The 17,616-nt window shown below is 43.8% G+C and overlaps 1 protein-coding gene across 3 annotated transcripts in view; it reads right to left on the bottom strand.

Annotated features, from left to right (window-relative positions):
- Positions 1 to 4,150: 4,150 nt before the first annotated feature.
- Positions 4,151 to 17,616, bottom strand: part of SPSB1 (splA/ryanodine receptor domain and SOCS box containing 1) — a 32,700-nt gene continuing 19,234 nt past the window's right edge. For all 3 annotated transcript variants that reach the window (XM_085242245.1, XM_085242246.1, XM_085242247.1), the window contains exons 2-3: positions 10,401 to 11,229; positions 4,151 to 6,276 (exon numbers count right to left, since the gene is read on the bottom strand). In XM_085242245.1, the coding sequence (XP_085098371.1) occupies positions 6,149 to 6,276; positions 10,401 to 11,094 (822 nt within the window). In that variant the 5' untranslated portion in view covers positions 11,095 to 11,229 and the 3' untranslated portion in view covers positions 4,151 to 6,148. The remainder of the gene's footprint in view (positions 6,277 to 10,400; positions 11,230 to 17,616) is intronic.

The following is a 17,616-nucleotide window of genomic DNA, read 5'->3' as shown; positions in this document are numbered from 1 at the left end:
TAAGTTATTGATTCAGTAGGCAGCACTTCACCTTTCAGATCAATGAACCACCTGGTCAGTCTACAAGGAAGTCCTGCACTCCCAAGGTGCCTGCTTTGGGAAAAGGTAGTGAACAAATTGGTCAGAGCTTCAACTGAGGGAAACCTGCAGTATTTTTTTGTAAGAGGAAAAAGAAAAGCAACACCTGCATCCTGGCCTGATGCCATCTTAGGCAGGTGTTCCTTGCCTGCTCTTCTTACTTGCCCTGTGCAGTAGGAAGTTGTAGGGTATGTTTTCTTACGCAGGCTTCAGACAGTACTATTCTGCTAGATCATTCTAAGTAATAGTTAGTGGCTCTGCAAGAGGTAGTGAGGTGAAATGTGGGTAGATGCCCATAAAATTAGGTATTTTCGAACTCCCAGGACAACCAAGAAGGTCTGGATTGTCCCAGGACAATCCAGAAGTAGCATCTCTTTCTTGGACTGTGCCCCCCAGTACCATCATATCACTAGGCTTCCCTGGGACACAAGCTGCTGACTGCAGAGCAATCATACAAGATGTGAAAACACAGCACAAGGCACCTGAGAAGCCCCCTGATTCCTATGAGATGCAAGTCTGAACAAAGTGAAAAACCACAGATTAAATCCATTCTGTGCCTTAAGACACTGTATTTGTGTAGGTGAGGCTTTGGAGGAACGTGTGAGTGGAACAGGAGCACAGACATCTGCAGGCACATCGCATTGCTCCCAGCCAAGTGGCTTTACACAAACTGTAACTGGCTGGGATGCTGCTGGAACTGGGTGAGCACGGGGAAATGGGGAGGCACCCCTGCTGGGCTGGGACATCTCCTGCTTGAGATGTATCGTAATTCTGAAAAAATACTGAGGTATTTGATCTGCTTCATTGTGTTTGGGAATCTGTTGCCCACTTCACTTACAGGAGAGAAGAGTCTTGTTGCTCAGCTAAGTTACAGTAACCCAAAAGGCAGCCCAAGCCATGAAGAAAGTGCAGCTGGTCAGTGTTGTATAGCAGGGTCTGAATACAAATAGGGTTGTTTGTGCAGGCCACGGCTGCTTTTTTTTAAGAGACTGCAAACCACCTTAACTTTTATACGCTGCAGCAACATGTGAGCAAAGGAATGTGGCTGGTCTGTGCTAGTCCCAGAAAAGGTCCCAGATGAGGCCAGCAGATTGGGCAGCAGACGTGCAATACGGAGCCTATGAATAAAACACACAGACTTGTACCTTCCCTGTGCTACGTGTGTATGTGAGCAGTGCGACGGGCAGGAAACTGGCACCGAGATGCCACAGGAACAGAATGCACAAGGGCAGCATGAACACCCGATGGGAAGAGCAATGCTAAGCAGTAAGCAAGCTGTAAAACACAAGTCAGACAAAACATCTGGCAGCTGCTTCAAATAGTTTTCTGTCTGAAGGGCAGACAAGCCTGCAATAATCTCAAATCAAAACACGTGCAAGGATAGGATCAATGCTCAGTGTGCTTTGTGCAAGTATTGAATGAGTTTTGTTTCCTTCAGGACTGTTTCATACGCCAAGAAAGGCTGTGCTTTGGATTAGGTTTTTAATTTTAATCAACTTTACTAAATAAATCACTATGTATTTCCCTCTCCCGTCAACTGCAACATAGTTGTTGGCATAAGATCAACAGCATTAGCTCTGCATAGGAAGTACATGGGAGAGTCACGCTTGCAAAAGCTTTTCATGGTTGTATTAACTTCTTCAGGCAAGAAAGTGCAACTGCAATGTTAAAAAAAAAAAAAGCATAATGCAAATGCTTCTAGTTTGTACATCTCAGGCACAGGGAACAGGAAGAATGTCTGGAAGAGATTGGGTAAGAACATGACAGGTACAGCCTGATAGCTGGGCTCTGTTCAGGAGATTGCTTGAGCTCAGAGAAATTGTTTCATTAGCAATGTGCGTCAGCGCTACAGATAAAGGAGAAAATCAGCAACTGTCCTTCCCCCCCTCACAATTTTGTTTTGTTTATGTTGTCATAGCTCTGGCCAAGACCTACAGCAGGAATGCTTACTAGCACTGATGTGCTACAAGCTAACCTGCACCCAAGAACGCTTTATTTTTGAAAGGAATTTTGACATGACTGTTAAAAGTACTGACATGCTTCCTTATCAGCTACTAAAGGCATCCAGAGAAAGCTTCCTCTCCACATTTCTAAACTCAAATAACTTTCACCAAAGCCACAGCTTGAACAAAAGCTATGATCCTGCTTACCCATAGCAGCAACACGACGGCCAGATTCTCTGCAGGATTGTCACAGTTCTCCTGTATCACCAGCAAGGCAACAGCAATCAAACTACTAAAGCCAGAAACCTCCCATAAAACATGAAGCTAAGTTCCACATGCACAAATATGGCTAGCCAGCAACAGCAGAGAGATAAGAGATGCTGGCCAGTGGAAGAGCATTAGTTTTCAAGTAGGCTCTAGTCAGCACAACCAGGACTTGTAACTTTTAATGTTGCTCATAAAAAGGAGCAGGCCTGCCTGCCACATGCAGGCAATAGGAGGGGAAGCAGAAAGCCACTGATTCATTAGGATTTGCTAATCTGTGATATCATTTGTTGATTCCAGCAGGCCCAATCCCCATCTCATGACTTCCTCCGCTGTCACCATGGTGCTGTACATAAACATTGCGAACTCCCAGCCTTGAGCAGGTCATTTATTTCAAATATTCCATGCAGTTGGAACACAAGCCTGTTTGGGTGTCTGGAGCTGAGCATGAACTAATTTCTCAGTCTTCTGCACTTGCCCCACCTTACGGGCCCTCCCCAGCCTGCTGTGCTCCCAGCAACCCTCCAAGTCACACTTCAGCAAAGCAGAGGCAGCCTTACCCTGAAGCTGGCAAGAAACACATCTCACTCAAGTCACCCACTACCCATAGCAGAACAAAACAGCAATTATTCAGCATGCTGACTACTTAGGATCCACAAACAATTGTCTTCTATGAATGGGAAAAACAAACAAGATGAAGACTTCCAAAATCCAAAAAAATTATTGCCATGATTGGAGATGGATAAGAAAGAACTTTTTCTTTTTTCTTTTTTTTTTTAAAAAGAAAAAAATCTCTCTCACCCAGTACCCTTATAAGGAAGTTCACGAGCATACCTCTGAGCTTTACTTGAGCCTCACATTTTGTAGTGTTTATGTGAACTGATGAAATCATTTGCTTTTCACACGCAAGTTAGTAGCTGCAGGCAAGATGGAAAAGTATGAGGACAGGAGGCAGAAGTAAAGTCTTCGTCATAACTGATGTTAAGTTCAAAGCCATCTCAGCTCTGGTCTGTCTGGAGCTGCTGATAGAATTTGAGAGCACCTATATACTGCTCAGATTGAAAGTGGAAGAAACTGAAGACCCTAGTAGCAAGCAAGAGACAGTTTCTGCTCCAGAAACAGTATAATCCACAACACTTCACAGACCAGGAATGAAGCCTCCTGTGCAAACAGATCCGTCAAAATTGACCACAACTTACAGCAGTGGGTAGGGAATGACTCAAATTAATATCAGGTGACTTGAGTTAAATCAAGCTGGTAAGCTGAGAGCGTCCAGAATGCACTGAAGTCAGACTTCTTGAGTGCATATGATCCAGTGCCAGCTCCCACCACGTGGCTTGACCCACCACAGCACTTCCACTAGTTGGCATGCTGTGCTACTGGCTTGAGGAACCATTTTATTTTACTTTCTTTTGTTCACCATCTCCCTTCCTAAGATGGAAAGGAGCAGTCAGGTGGCGAAAGTGGTAGGTTAGAGCCTTGTTTCCACATGAGCCTCTCTCCTGGAAGAAAAATAAGGCTTGTCTGCTGCATTACAGGAATAAAGTTTGACAAGATAACTGGAGCCCTCTATTGAAGTCTATTGAATCCACTCAAATAGGAGTGCAGTAGAGTAATGAGTCACGAATTTTATTCAGCTCCACTTTGAACAGCTGTCTTTAGGCACTAGCAGCAGGCTCATAATCTCAGCTTCCCACTCCCTACCTTAGCTGCACCTTGCCATCCACCTGCACATCACTTTTACATGCCAGCTTCAAGATATTCTTCCTGTTGGAGTTGGGTTCTTAGTAGGAAGCTCACCATTCACACAGACACTAGGGGTAGAAAACACTGAGCGTTTCATACAAATAAATGTATCATCAAGCAATATTTAATAAAGTTTATTAGGTTATTGAGTATTATCTACAGCCATAAAATAGGAAGTGAGAGTTTAAAACTGTACAAAATGTAATGGAGAAGTGAGAAGAGATGGAGACAAAGGAGCATAAGAGTATTAGAAGTGGGGGAGAACACAGCTGCTTCCCAGGAGTTAGGGAAGACACTGGTTCAGGCTGAAGGCAACCATGTAGAGTTCCATACACACTGTATTTTATTGTGCAATTTGTGTCCCACCCTGCAACAGAAATTAGTACAAACCCCTATGTTAAAAAAATCATAAAATATTAGATTTAAAAAAGAAAGGGGCATATCACACCCCACCCAGTCTTGGCACCAATTCTGTGCTTTAAAAATATACTATGCAAGTAGTTTAATTTTAAAAAGGTACCCTACAGCAGCTGTTTAAAACATGTTCTTATACATACACCACAAATATATATATTAACATTTTCAACAACTAAACTCATTTGTACCTACACAGAACTGAGGGAATAACTCAAGAGCAAAAAAAAACAAAAAAAAACAAAAAAACAACCATACAAACATTTTTTCAAGACAAAGAAATGTGCAAAATAACCTCAGAAAGGCAGCATAGTAACCTGCGGAGAGGTCAAGAGAGCAGCTCCTGCTAGTAAAGGAGTGTCATCCTCTCTTTACCTGGCTACTGAGGCAAGAATCTATTTGGGATGTGCTGATTTTGCCTGAATTGCTAGTCCTGTTTATTGAAAGTCTCCCCTGCCAAACCCCAGCTCTGGAGAGGTTCTCTTCTTGCTGAAGTTCACCCCATTGAAGTCTCATGTTACATTCTGCAGCAACCACTTTCTGCATTCCTGGTCTTCCTATGGCACTACTGTAGTCACATTGCTACTGCCTTCTCTGGGATGACTTCCCCAACCCTAAGCAAGAAACAGAACTATTCCTGCTGCATAGCTAAGTGGAGATTATGCTGATGGTCTACAGTAGAAGAAAGCCTGGTTTGGGTAACTAAGCGATCTATTCAGGAAGAAAATTTCCTGGAAGTCATTAGAGAACCACTATGTTTCTCTAAAGCTTTAGCCTGGAACAGGTTAAACAGAAAGGAGACCTAAGATGGCAAGACCTACAGCTGTGTAACAAGTGTCAGAGCTCATCCAGCCTGTCTCACCGAGGAGTGCTTTGCAGAAAACATTTGTCCCTTCTTTGTCCCCACATCAGCAAGGAATCCCAAACTAAAACCTACAGCTTTAATTCAAGAGGAAGAGGGCAGGTGAAGACATGGGGTGGCTGTTCAATCAGCTGAGACACCCACTCAGAAGCAGCAGGACAGAGAATGGAGCAGGAGAACTGAGAAGGTGATGGTGATAAACAGGAAAGCAAGATTCACTTTCTATGAAGTAACATTAGAACATGGTGAAAGGTCCTGGCAGAGACAGACATGAGCAATATAACCACTTCCTTCAAATAAAGCATCCTGGTGGAAGGGTTCTAGGTTTTGGTGTTAGGGGTTTTTTTTTTTGGTTTTTAAGAACTCAGCAATGATTTCCTCTTGGTATTCCAGACTCTTCCCAATTCCACTGGCCACCCCATGCCTTTCCATTCTTAGCACCTAGTCTTAAGATATTCACTCCTAGTGCCTTCCCTTCCCCCAGCGATTCTCATCCCTTAAGCTGCTATAGAAGAAGGGCTCACTCCCAGGCTCTACGACCCCAAGGATGCAGTACAGCCTTTTATCAGGAGAAGCAGGGAAGCACAGAGCTTCTGTTAAGTTTCCTTTTTTAAACTGTGCTGGGGAAGTGACTTCCAAAGAACAAAACACTCCATCACAAAATAAAGACTACTTGAGAGCTTGCCAATAAGGGCACATGGAGATTTTTAGCAGTAACAGGAGTACTTTGGCCAAGGATTTCCAACAGTAGCAATGACACGAGGGTGGTGAACCCACTGCCCAGTGGGTCAGCTCCAGACATTTTGCCTTGGTTTCAACTCTCTGTCCCAGAACATGAAGGTCATTGGTAGAGCAGGTAACTCTTCAGGGAGGCTGGCAGTGGCAGGGTAGGGATCTCATTCAGTCTTTCCTTGCCCAGAGCAAGCCTCACAGCTCGCCGACACAAGTCCATCAGAGGCAGTGGTTCAGCTGGAAAAGAAAAGACCCAAGACATTAACACCTCCACCTACAAGCTACGTATTCATTTTGTTAACTCTAAAAATCCCTCCCCCTACAAAAACTGAGCAAGATGCGCAAATGCCTGGCCTGTTCACAAAACCCAAGCCGTTCAGCATTCACAAATCAGCAGCTTCAGCTCATCAAACACGCAGGCAGAGCATGAGATCCCTGTAGAATTGTGTGAAGGAAAAGATACTCAGATTCCCTGAAGAAAGTTTATACTCTGCAATACCATTCATTAAAGTTAGAGCACAAGGTCTAGCTTGTGCCTTTCACTGCAGAATCCAAAAAGCTTTAAAAGATTTACTGAAGTAAAAGACTGCAGCAGACAGTTTGATAGCATCGTGTGGTAAAAGTACCTAGGAAGTACTGATGTGTTTTTTACATAATAGGATAACAGCTGTCTCCCCTTTCATTTATGCTACATACTTCCCAAGAAAGCAAAGCCGCATGTCAAAGCTTCATGTCATTACTCATAGGAAGAAATGCTCTGATGGGAAATGTCACAATACATCAAAAACGTGGGAAAAATACAAGCCTTTGGCTACTATTTTGGCATCTTATACACTTATTGAACAAGATGATACTAGTTTTTCAGGCAGGGTATGTGGGGTCCTTTGTTGCTGAAGAGTCATTTGTAGCATAAGAGATAGAGGTCAGAGCCAGAGTGAACACATTACAGCTGCACAGAAGGAATGTACAGATGACCAACAGAAGCTGTGAGAAACCAAGTCTGTCCAAGCTCACCTGCACTCTGCTCAAGGGGGAGGGGTTTCCCTCCTCCCCCAAGAGACACCTAAAACAAAGGCATCTCAAGCCAAGTAATGATGCTCAGCATGCATCATTAGAAAGCTTAGAGACATCTTAGACCAAACACACCTAAAGACTTGCATTTTTGTGGATAAGTTGGGCTGAGAAGCTGCAGTTTTCAGAAACTTTGATAGATGCCAACCAGCTTCAGCTTCTACTACAACCCAAATTAATCTGATTGTTCATGCAGCTGCTTTGAGCTTTCCTAGTCTCTCAGCTGTTTATTTTCTAAGCATGATCATGTTACTGTATTTCTTACCAGAAGCCATTCTGTCAATAAGGTGGACACAAATCCCTTCCTTCCAGGCTCAAGGATAATAACTAACACTAAAGCTCAGATAGAAGTGTTGTCAGTAGTCTCTGATTAGACCACTCCTGATTCTGCTTTGGAAAAAGTAAACAATCACACTGCTCCACATTAAAAAAAAAAAAAAAAAATCAAATAAGCAACAGAGAAAGCAATTTATCTAGTTTTTGGCAAGAATTCTGAAAAGGAGAACTTGCCGAAGAGAGACTTGGTAACAGGAGTTGCACTCAAATTGGTCCAACTCCTCTAGTTAGCAGAGAGCTGGACCAATGCCTTATTTCCCTCAGTCAATCCCTGCTAAGTATCACAAGCTACCACCTTCTACAGAGGAAGCTGCAGCACGTTTTTGTTTGTTTGTTTACAGCAGTTCTCCAGAGTTGTCCTTGTGCTTCAAGCATTATTAATGAGGCATCATACCTCCCTAAGTACATCTCTTCTGCAAAAATAGGTGGGTGGAGAGCAATCAAATCTGGCAGGGCAGTGCTGCTCCTTCCCAAGCCCTATAATTTGTCACCCATGTTCTGTGCTGGAGAGTAGCCCCAGGGCTGCTCAGTTGCCTTCCTGCAGAGCATAGCTACACTCAGCCCGAGGCACTGCTGCTCTTGCCTGCTCATGACCTACTTCAAGATCCATGCTGCCTCATTGGCAGGCACAGGTCTCTCTGTATAGCAGGACTACACGTCTCAGTTCTGGCTGTGATACTACCAGAGAAACTTATTACTGGCAACATTCCTTTGGCACTTGCCAGTGTAGCTTAGCCTTAAAAACTGTACCCTCTGAAGTACAAATACATCCTATTCCAAATCCATCTCTACTCCTCTTGCTCCGTACGGAGATAGCTTGGACAGAGATATTGTCTAGCCAGAGGACAGTGGCCATAAGGGACAAGGGGGTCTGGACTTTTTTCAAAGGCTACAGACATCAACTTAACAACTAATTCCCATTTAAAAGTCTTAAAAGCTGAGAAGATCACCTTCCCACAGAGATTAAGAAAAAGAACTTTGTCCTCACCTAGTTTGCACTGATAATCCAGTCTTCGCAAAGATAGACCAGAAGAGAAAGCACACACATATCTGACCTTCTTCCATTCACAAGCACTACAATCGCTGGACACAGTGCAGCTATTGAATGCTGAGAAGTGGTTAGAGCCAGACACCTTCTTTCTACATGTGCCAAAATAGCGTCCTGTCATTCCTGGCCTCATGCCCATGATTCACTCCTATGCCGAGAGCACATTACAACCAAATCCAATACAGGAGGTGGCTGTTTCCCTATTAAGTGCAGTTCTGCACAGACAGCTCCACAGACTTGCTGGCTCTGAAAGGAGCTGCAAGTTTTGGATTTGACCCTCCCAAAAACCTGGTTACTGGAGCTACTACCATTCTGTAAGCTGCCGTGGCAGGATAAGCTAGGTTCTTTTTGTTGGTGAGAAAATGCTTTGCCAAGAGCTCTCAGTTCAAAAGATTGCAATTCTCCAGGGTTATTCAGCCTCTCCTGCTCTAAAAGCTCATCTGCTAAAATGCTGATGGAAAGAAGGCTGACTGTAGGAAGGAAAAAAAATATATGGAAAGAATACACCTTTTACTGAGCATTAAGACAGTTTTTCAACATCCCTACAGTAAGCAAGTGCTTACTTTGACTTCTGCAAGTTCCTTAAAGTAACTTCCTCTGAAATGTCAGTGAATAGCTGTCATATCAGTGAATAAGAAGAAATAGTTGTTCAACAGAAGCATTTAAGCAGCAGAAGATGCTATACGGCCCTTTTTCCCTAGTCTGACCAGGGTGTGTTGCTTTCTACCCACATTAAGACAGGGCACATCAGGTAAGTATCAGTATTGGTACCTCCACTGGGTCAGCCCGCGTTTAAGCATGTTTCCCAGAGTACTTGTGGACTGTACACTGATGTTCTCACAAGGCTTTTCTGCTTAGTCTGACAGCCCAGTTTTCTGTGCCCAGTGCCACTTGGCTGCACCTCACATCACCAGCACTAGGAGCTTGCCACTGCTGGCCCAGCATTAGAACAAATACATTCTGAGCACAAATAAAAGCCCGGTGTGCTACAGCCTTTGGGCAGACACTGTTCTGAAATGCAGGGGAATCACTACCTTTTTCACAGAATCACAGAATTGTAGGGGTTGGAAGGGACTTCTAGAGATCATCGAGACCAACCCCGCTGCCAAAGCAGGTTTTCATTATCAATACCACCTGATTTTTATTTCAGTAACAATGATCCAGATTTTCATCCACTTCCTTCACACCTCTCTCCTCCATCCTATCCAGAGGATCCTATCCAGAGTCACAATCTGGCCAATGGGAACCTTTATGAGAGATAAGACTTCAGCACATGTGGGCAGCCAAACCTATTACTAAGTTTAGCAAGGGATTGATGTTACTAATACTAAAAGACCTAGCATGCAAGTTGGCCTGGTACAATACCCAGCCCCCACACTAGAAATGAGAACAGCCTGCCATGAAAGAAGCAAGCTACTTTCTTCAAAGATGAGACATTCCCACTTCCTCAGACAGGGACCAATCTTCCCACTCCTTCCTGCAGGGAATTTTCAAAGTCCTTTCATAAGGCATTGCAAGAATTGTCCCTCAGAGACTGCTCCCTGTAAAGATTACATTGCAAACACTGCAACTATCATCAGGAATGTTCTTTTTTTTTGACATTCTGGTAGCAGTATAAAAGGGCTTGAGAGTCCAGATAAGCAACTGGCATCACCCTCTCTCACTATACTACTTTCCTGAATTTTACTTGCTCCCTGCAATGCATTAGTAGCAGCACATGTTACCCAGTCAGACAAGCTCTATTTCAATTGCCATTAAGGATTCGGAAATTTCTCTAAATCCTACTGCTGACATGAAATCCTCACCTCTTCCACAAAGTGAAAACCCTCAATGACAGTGTAGTAAACTTGCACATAAGCAGCACACAGATTTGGGTTGCTAGAACAAATACAGAGATAATACTCACGGTCAAGTCCGTTCAAGTAGCGCATCCTTATTTCACAGTGTCCCCACACTGCGCTTACCACTGGATACAGCTTTTTCCCTTTAAGTCCTCGAAAGGCAACACCCATATATTGCCCATCTACAATGAAACTCAGTGTCCCATCATCCATGTCCAGAACCACCAGGAAGGAATCCGGCACAATGAAAGTTTCATCTGGTTCTAGGAAGGCAGGATAGGTTTTACTTGGCTGGTTCTTGCCATCATGGTACAGTCTGTTGCGCCCAAGGTCCCATCCCCATGATTCATGGTTATTTCCTACAAGTGTGGTGTACCCTACAGAATGCAAAGGGGCATCTGCTGTTGCCACCCCTACCACAGCATGTGTGCCTCGCTGCCGCATCGCCCACGTTATCTGCCACACATGCAGTCCTCGTGTGTATCCCACTTTGCCTCTGATAGCATCTGTGCTCTGAGCCACCGGATGCCGGTGAAATATGAGTTTATCATCCTCCTTCACAAATACATTCAGCGAGCGATCATCATTGTTCCATGAATGCAATAACTGGACTTCATAGGATACAGGAGGCATGTCCAGTAGCAAGTCCAGACGCGTGGGTTTGCTGTAGTCAAGTCTGTGGAGCTCCTGCTTCAATGGTCTGTATACCGGGTCCCTCATATCCACAGTCTTTATCCCACCTGTGACCTTTTGACCCATCGTGGGTTCTGATTTTGCCTACTTAGAGGCTCCCAAGGCAAGCTCATCAATTCACCCAGCTGCTTCTGCTTTCATTCAGCTCTACAGAAAATGTTGCTTGGAGACCTTGTCAAGATGTCCACTAGTCAGTATTGCCTAATGGATGGAAAGAAAAACAAGAGACAAGTTAAACACTGCCACACACAGCCTTGCATGCAACATTTACAAAGCACAGTCTCGATCTGTTTATCTTGACAATCCATCCTTCCTTTCCACCAGCGAAGGTAACGCATACCACCTAAGCAGTGTACCCTGCAAAGCAGAGATAGCACAGTGCCTATTTCATTTCTAAGTCACTAATGTCCTCTTCAGAAAGGCACTTGAGTTCCTCCTCCCTTGTCTAAAGGAGCTATGGATTCAGCTACTGGAGCTTATCTTCTTCCAGAGAATGCACTGCTCCTTACTTCCACACTATTAAACTTTGAGAGCTCATCTGCGGTCAGACTGTACAGCTGTCCCTAGTTTTACATCATTATCCAAGCTGGAGAATTTGAGCAAAGGATTTCTTCTCTAACAGAAGACTGAGAGCAGTAATGCCTGAGATTACAGCACTCCTGGACTGTCTTTGCTTTGTCTACCAGCTCTACTTCCTACAACAAGGACAGGCTGAGCACAACCTCTCAGTGAAGTACCAGACTGCCCACTGGTGTTATCTATTCCACCTCCTTCCAACCCCCTTAGAGAAGTTCTCCAAGCTAAGGCTCCACGAAGGAGCAAAAAGTCACAAGGCATTTAATATCCAGAAAAAAAATCCAAACAGCTTCAGTAAATTTCTAAAATATACATCTGAGTTTAGAATTCCAGTGTTTTGGGGCTCTGTAGTAACCTGCTGGAGCTGACCAGTACAAGGGACTGGTTTATACAGAAAACTACTCTGCAGAGCTTTAATCTGAGCCATACCTAGCAGCAAAGTGTAAAAGTTCTCCGCAGCTTTAGATGCTGGAACTGGCCTTCAGGAGAAAGCAAGTCATTCACAATACAGTTTCCATTACAGGAAAAGGAAAGCAGGCTGCATTTCAGGATGGATACATTCACATTCCAACTCAAGAAGAGGATCACAGTTAAGGTTTGCAAATAGAACAGGCACTGCAAACAATCCTGGTTCCTACAATGTTTTTTTTCAGGGTCCAAAATAACTTATTCACATAACACACAAGATTAGCACTTGGCATTCTCCTAGCAGGTACTCTAGTGCTTCCTACACAGTGCTTCCAGATCTGACAGACGTTCCATGATGCCAGGGCTTTTCTGGCTAACATTTGTAAATGAAAGTTCTTGGGGAACCCCTACAATGCAAGCATCCCCAAAAGTTAAGGCTATATACCCCAGGCATGCAAACACAGGGATTGCCAGGCAGGGTTATCCAGCCATAAATAGCTTTTGTTCCTCCCTCAGCACTCAAACAGTTCCAAAAGATAAATAAAAACAGCACTGAACACAAACCATCTCACCAGAACAGAGATCAAACAAGGCAGGAGCTGGGCAGTAAAATGAGAGTTGATCCACTTGAAGAATTACAAACCTTCCCTGGATCAGCTGACCAAACAGCCATAGATACAGGTTGGAGGAGAGTTCTCAGCCCCACTCTAGCTTTGCAAAGTACCTTGAAGGCCTGACTGCGCAAGTACAAAACAGCAGATAAGACCTGCTGTATCCAGCCTCAGGCAACCCCCATTCCAGCAACTGTTGACTCCACTGGACTGCTGTAGTGCTAAGAGCAGTTACACCTCCATATGGCCCATCTCAAGCAAGCAGCTTCAGCTCCTCTTCTCCAGGAGAAAAAAAAATAAAAATAAAAAAAAAAATCACAGCCTGAGATGCAGAGTGCAGAGGGAGGAGCAAGATTCTTCTCACAGTTAGCAGTTTTCCTTCCAGATTTCAGAGAACCCTCTAAAAAGCTGAAGCCAGCTTGCCTGCCCAGCTCACTTCACATACCTCTACTGTAGCACTGCAACCACTGGAGTGGCTCTGCTCTCGCTCAGCAACACAAACAACCCTCTGTCAGGCAGCTGCCAAACTGGGGGCAGCTATTAGGAGAATTAAAAGTGGGAGGGGAGCGAACTAGCTTTCTAAGAAAAAAAAGTGTTATTTTAACATTTCCTGAAGTGAGGCAATCACTCGGGGCTGCTGCCAGCTACAGTCACAACACTTACTCACAACCAGGACCTCATCTGGCATAGAAAATAGAGCATGAATCAGGTCTGGTTTAAAAATAAGGTTACTGGACATAAGCAGCAAGGCTTCAGCTAGAAGGTAACAGGGAAGGTTTACGTATGCCCTAGGTTAGGGATCAATTCATCAGCCTCCCTACAGCTTCTTACTGCAATTTGGGGGATGCTGTGGGAACAGCACGTTCAAATCTGGTAATACTTAAAAAGAAAGACTCCTCTTCCTTTCCTTGTTCCTTTATCATTTGTCAAGTGCAAAAAGGAAAAATTCTTGATATCCTTTAGAAGTCTCACCCCAACAAACATTATTAAGCTGTAATATAGCTAATTGCAAACTATTCGTGGACTTCAGGTGCGTGGCACTGATGGGACAGTCCTCACTGTCCCGTCTTTAAGCCCACATGCTTGTATGAGCTTCCGTTTTACACCTCAAAGCTGACACCAAATCTATTATAAGACTTCTGAAATCACTCTGCTGGGAGTTTACCCTTTCCTAGGAGATGCATATTAATGCTGACTGGATGCGACAGTTATTAAAAAGTTTTGGTGCAACTAATTTGCTTAGGCTGGGAGAAAAACCATCAGGCTGCTGCAAATGACTCATGTGTTGTTCTGCAGAAAGAACCAGAAGAACTATCTGGCATTCCCAAGGCCTATGGCACATGGACAAAGGCTGTCAACAAGGTGTTGGCTACAGCACACTTGGAAGCCTATAGGCAAGTTCAGCTGTTGGAACATTGATTAGGATAAAGGAACAAAACATTGGCAGGAGGAGAAGAGGCAGAGATTTCCTGAGAGCTGTACAGTACATGTGAAAACACTGTATAGGAAGCAACAACCAAAACAAAGCAGGCTGCCAGACTGCAGGAGTATTGCTGCAGACTATTTTGAAGCATAATGCTCAAGAGAAGTAAGAGAATACAATTCAGTACTCTCCATTAGCAAAACAATGCTTCATTCATTATGATTTATTTTGCCTCCTGCCAATATAAGATTTTATCATATTTTTCTCAAGGCTGCTGTACCTCAAAGGGAATCACCAGTTAGAGACAAGACAGACAACTGAAACACACTTGGTAGGATATGCCTCACTGCTTGCTTCAAGAAGAAAGCACCCTTTCCTGAACTCAAGCATTCATCACTTGCCTTAGTTATGACTCCCCAAATAACCTAATAACACAAGATGGATTGTAGCCAGAAAAAAGAGAAATAAAGGGGGAAAGAGGTTGCAACAAAGAGGTCAACTAGACAGAGCAGGTCAGATACTGAGCATATACCAAATTCAGGGGCAACACAGCTCCTTAGGGCAAGACAGTCACGTCTGTTCAGAGCTGGCTCTACTGTCCTGCACTAACCTGGTCTACAACTGTAGAGTGGCATCTTGTGCTACAATCAGCAGGCACAATTATGCTTCTTCATGCACAAGACAATATAGGCACTTTTCCCTCAGCAGGACAGACAGATGCTTACCTTCCTAACTAATGGATTAATGCTCTGGTTATCTTGACATGAGATGCAGCCAGCCATAAATGAAAGGATACATTAGGGATCCAGCTACTCCAAAACTTCTGAACACTAGAGGTTTAAGTACAAATGCAAACACTGAGAGTACTTTTATCTACCACATCAACAGCTCAGGCTCTCTGGAATTCTGCTCTGCTTTATAAATATATGCCCATTCCCATGGCACTATTTTATTCCCATGCTATTTTCAGTTTTTCTGTTAGCCTTCTAGACTTAAAAAGCTTTGGAACAATTACAAAAGGGTCTCAGAGCAAAGCATTCACTATTCATTTCAGGGAGTTAAGCATCCCCCTCAGTTTAGCTATTCACAGCAAGATGATTTGCTGTACTATAAAGACATCCTAAGCTTCAGAGCATCTGCATACCAGAAACAGATCAAGGTAGGAGATAAACCATTTCAGTTGAAGGTGTCAGAGTCCTTTGCAGCTCAATGGGAAAAACATGGCTTTTTGCAGAGCTTTGTAAAGAACACATATGGTAGTCAGAGCAGAGTTGGTTTCCAACTTCTTCTATTTAGCAATCAGCCTGAATCAGGCCATGTATTTACCTACTACAGACATCTCCAAACTTGGGCAGTCATTTCAGTTCACTTCACCAAAATGTTGTGTACAACAAAGCAGAAACATCCTCTGTTGTGCCCATGGCCTCTTAAGCTGATGGTCAAATGCAACCAAGAACCCAATCATGCTGACGCCATGCAGACAGCAGCCTTAGATATCCACAACAGGATATTATTGCCTGGTATCAAATCAACCTCAGTTGCTTCCTTAATGTCACCCAGATCCCATGGGGAAAATCTCAAGACATGATTTCACATAGCTAGATTAAGAAAAGCCATCCACACTCAAAACACTGTTTATCATTTGAAGTCAATTCACTTCATTGCTATCTATGTCAGCACTCAAACTCATTCACCTCATCTAAGCACACAACAAATGCAATCTAGGCTATCAATGCACTGCGTGTAAGCCAAAGAAACTCGCCAAGCTGTCCTCACTGTTTCATCTGAAGCCAAGAGGCTGTTCCCCTGCAAGTTTTATCACATAGTAGGAGGTTATTTCAGGTATCTATATCTCCAAGTGACACAGGAATTTTAACAAGGTACTGTGCGTATTTTCAGCTCAATTTGAAAACAACTTAGCAGCAAAAGCCCTTGAAGTCCCAGTCACACATCCCCAGTATTTGTACCAGCCATTCAGAAACTCACTGTCACTGCTGGTTCCATTAACAACCTCTGAGCTGACGTTTCCATTTGGCATGGATGGTTCACAACTCAAAACCCAAAAGAGCATTCGGAGTTCTAGGAGTAGCCCAACCAAAACAATGAAAAGCAAAAAACACTTGGTGGAAAGCTCATGCTGTTGTTTAAGCACCTGTGAGGCACTCAATCGGCCACTGAAAACAGATGTTTTCATTAGGTCAAGTATTGGCAAGCCATCCTCACTCAGTTACAAACTTTACTAGAAAGAAAGACCAGAAGCACTTCAGACAGTAACAAAAGTCTGGTAACAGTGCAAAAATCTTAGCTCCAGTAAAATGAGCCCCTTGGCAAATATCTGTGCATAAGATATGCAAGGGATGGAGAGAACAAGATGCTTAGTATTTGGCAGCGACCTACCTAGGCTACAAAGCTAACAAGCCACATCGCTAAGGCAGCATGCTCATTCAGCTACTAAGCAGCACGTTTCATGGTCCTAGACACCGAGAGCTCTGCACTCTTGTACATTAAGCAGCTAGCATAACTGTGAGATGCACCAGCAAAGGCTAAAGAAGAAAGCCACGAGCCTGTCATTGAATAACACTGGTTCACAGCTGTGAACCAGCTTGTATTGGCTTGTCTATACAAATACAGTGATCATCTCCTTGGATCAGATGGTTTCTGCAGAAGCTTTCTTTTTTTGAAACACTGAAAGAGACAACCTCTTACGCCCTGTATGGAGTGGTTGGGTCTCCAGAGCACTGAAGTTACTCAGAAATCAGTACATCCAAGTGAAGTAAAACCTAGGGGGAAAAAAGGGACAACCCATCCTCAAATAAGCCACCTACCAGAAACAAAATAGTTTCCACTATCCACCTACCTAGCAATCTCCTGCTAGCTGCAGTGCTGCCGAATCTAGCAGCATCGAAAGAGGTTACTCTGCAAAGTGTTTGTAATGATGGAAGGAGCTCAAGCAGAAAGTTCTGCAGTTTCTGCCAGAGATCTCCGCAGTTGAATGTTAGTTACAAATGACAACTATTCTTTCTTTCCCCCTCTCCACCCTCAGAGAAACTAAGGTATTTCTTTAACTTCGAATTGAACTCAAGATGGTTTTCCTTACAGAGGAAATTTAGTAGGTATTTCAGGAAAGTCATTAGATTCTTTACAGCTCCCAGATAGCTCATGAATGCCAACGTCAAATCACAGACCAGACACGGTGTTTCTTCGAGGCTCTGCAAAACAGCTTCTCAGGAAGCTGCTCGGAACCATTTGACTGCTCTGGTGATCCCATCTTTGGTGGCCAATAAGTCTTAGTACAGACATGGCCTGCAGTTGTTGGGCTCTATTTTTTACTCAGACCATGTACTTAGTGACAGACTCTTCCTTAATGAGCTTTTAGAACCACAGCAAAACACGTGTTCTGCCTCAGCCTCTCCCACTTATGACTAACATGTACTCACAGGCACAGCACTAAGATCAGCATGCTATACTGACATAATGACTTTGCCCACCAGCACAATCCATAACCTCTCATCCACCCCACATGCCTGAACATACTCCAGTGTATTGCAGACGGCACTGTTTTTTAACACA

Source organism: Meleagris gallopavo, chromosome 23, assembly GCF_905368555.1.
Source record: "Meleagris gallopavo chromosome 23, MGAL_WU_HG_1.1, whole genome shotgun sequence".
Lineage (NCBI taxonomy): Eukaryota > Metazoa > Chordata > Aves > Galliformes > Phasianidae > Meleagris > Meleagris gallopavo.
This window is presented reverse-complemented; position numbering and strand designations above follow the sequence as displayed.